The sequence below is a fragment of the Humulus lupulus genome, chromosome 5 (genome assembly GCF_963169125.1).
Source record: "Humulus lupulus chromosome 5, drHumLupu1.1, whole genome shotgun sequence".
NCBI lineage: Eukaryota > Viridiplantae > Streptophyta > Magnoliopsida > Rosales > Cannabaceae > Humulus > Humulus lupulus.
Genome location: NC_084797.1, coordinates 152,434,373 through 152,436,691, shown reverse-complemented (window position 1 = coordinate 152,436,691; position 2,319 = coordinate 152,434,373). Strand labels below are relative to the sequence as shown.

The window sequence follows — 2,319 nt, the reverse complement described above, 5'->3', positions numbered from 1 at the left end:
AAAAGGAGCTCATACCGGTAGATCTTGAAATTGAAAGAACGTGTAGACAGAATCGAAAGATAAAGAAAAGGCTATATTTTTCCATGACTGAGAATCAAGGAAATGCAGCGTATAATGTTGCTAATGTTAATAATATCCCAAATATTGTAGAACTCCCAGTGGAACGAGGACCAAGGACGCTTAGAGACTATGTACTTCCTATTGTCACAGGAGTGCATTCATGCCTTAGACACCCCACTATTGCAGCAAATAATTTTGAGATTAAGCTAGCAATATTACAAATGGTGCAGTCTATTGTTCAGTTTAGGGGGTTGCCCACAGAAGATCCAAATTTGCACATAGCCAATTTCTTGGAGCTATGTGCAACATTTAAGATGAATGGGGTAAGTGATGATGTGATTAGACTTAGATTATTCCCATTTTCTCTACGAGATCAGGCGAAGAGTGGCTAATTTCACTGCAACCTAATTCTATCACAACATGGGAGGAGTTAGACCAGAAGTTCTTAGCAAAGTTTTTCCCTCTAGAAAAAGTTGCAAAGTTGAGAGGGGAAATAAATAATTTCTATCAAACAGAAGGGGAATCGTTGTATGATGCATGAGAAAGATTTAAAGAGTTGTTAAGGAAGTGTCCACATCATGGTATAGAGAAGTGGATGTTGGTCCATAATTTTTATAATGGGTTGAATGGTACTACTCGTACCATAATAGATGCTGTAGTAGGAGATGCGTTCATGAGCAAGAGTGCTAATGAGGCGTGTGAATTGCCAGAGGAGATGGAAATGAATAACTACCAGTGGTCAACTGAAAGGGGACAAACCAAGAAGGTGGCTGGTATGATTAAATTAGATGCCATTACAATGCTTACAACGCAAGTGGCAGCTTTAACGAAGCAGTTACAACAGAGCAACCTGTCAACCCAAACCATGCAAGTTCAGAGTTTATGTGGGACATGTGGGAATGCTCATCCATTAAATCAACATCCTGCCATGGATATGAATAATATACATATGGAAGAAGTCGAAGCAACAGGAAATTGTCAAAGGCCAACCAACAAACCCTTTTTGATGTCATATAACCAAGGGTGGAAGAATCATCCTAACTTCTCTTGGACAAATAATCAAGCTACACAACAGCCTTTCCCTCAAAGTCAACAACAATTTCCACCTCCACAGCCACAACCACATCAGCCAACACATATGAAACAACCTGAAGTACAACCTGATGTACTAAACCAATTCATAACAGAAACTAGGGCATCTATCAGGAGTTTGAAGACTCAAATGGGGCAGTTGGCTACTTTGATGATAAACCGTGCTCAAGGAAACTTACCAAGCACTACTAAGGTAAACCCAAAAGAGCAGTGCAATGCAATATCCTTGAGGAGTGTCAAGGAGTTAAAAGAGCCAAAAGTGGTTGATAAGGAGAAGGAAGTGAATGGGTCTAATGTTACTGAGAACTTAGAAAAGAAGTTAGAAATAAGTATAGATCACCATATAAAAATCCCATATCCTCAGAGCCTTCAAAAGAATAAGCTTGACAAGAAGTTTTCTAAATTTTTGGATATCTTTCGAAAGCTACACATTAATATCCCGTTTGCTGAGGCACTTGAACAAATCCCAAGTTATGTGACATTTATGAAAGAATTTTTTTCAAAGAAAAGGAAACTAGAGGATTATGAGACAGTGGCACTTACTGAGAGTGTAGTGCGACACTTAAGAAGAAACTACCTCCAAAGCTTAAAGATCTGGTAGTTTCAATATATCGTGTTCTATAGGGGCTCAATGGTGACAAAGGCTTTATGTGATTTGGGGGCCAGTGTGAATCTAATGCCTCTATCAATTTTTCAAAAGTTGAATTTGGGAGAAGCTTGGCCTACTTCCGTGTCTTTCCAGATGACAGATAGATTAGTCAAACATCCTCATGGAGTGATTGAGGATGTATTGGTGAAAGTGGATAAATTCATCTTTCATGTTGGATTTATTATTCTATATATGGAGGAAGATGAAAATATTCCAATAATACTTGGAAGACCATTCTTGGCTACTGGTAGGGCTTTGATCGATGTACAAAAGGGTGAGTTAAAGCTGCGAGTGCAAAAAGAGGAGGTAATATTTAATGTTTTTGCAGCAACAGAAATTCCAACTTGTTGTAGAGTTGAAGTGGTAAAACAAGGAGAGAACAAAATGGAAGTCTCTAAGCAAAGATTTGCGGTTAAAACTAGAGTTTGAAAAGGGCGCCATCATTTAAAAAAGTTCTTTAGTGAGAGGATTCGAATGTTACATGAGCAGGGTAAAGATTCACCAATTTCTATTCACAA

At 38.4% G+C, this 2,319-nt stretch overlaps 1 protein-coding gene and 1 non-coding gene across 2 annotated transcripts; one reads left to right on the top strand and one right to left on the bottom strand.

The window, feature by feature from the left end:
• Positions 1–538: 538 nt before the first annotated feature.
• Positions 539–645, bottom strand: LOC133780710 (small nucleolar RNA R71). Its single transcript, XR_009869530.1, has one exon. It is a non-coding gene; the product is annotated as a small nucleolar RNA R71 (small nucleolar RNA).
• Positions 646–733: 88 nt separating this feature from the next.
• Positions 734–1,753, top strand: LOC133779586 (uncharacterized). The gene has a single exon (XM_062219532.1). It carries the CDS (start codon positions 734–736, stop codon positions 1,751–1,753), a length of 1,020 nt encoding a protein of 339 aa, XP_062075516.1.
• Positions 1,754–2,319: the final 566 nt, after the last annotated feature.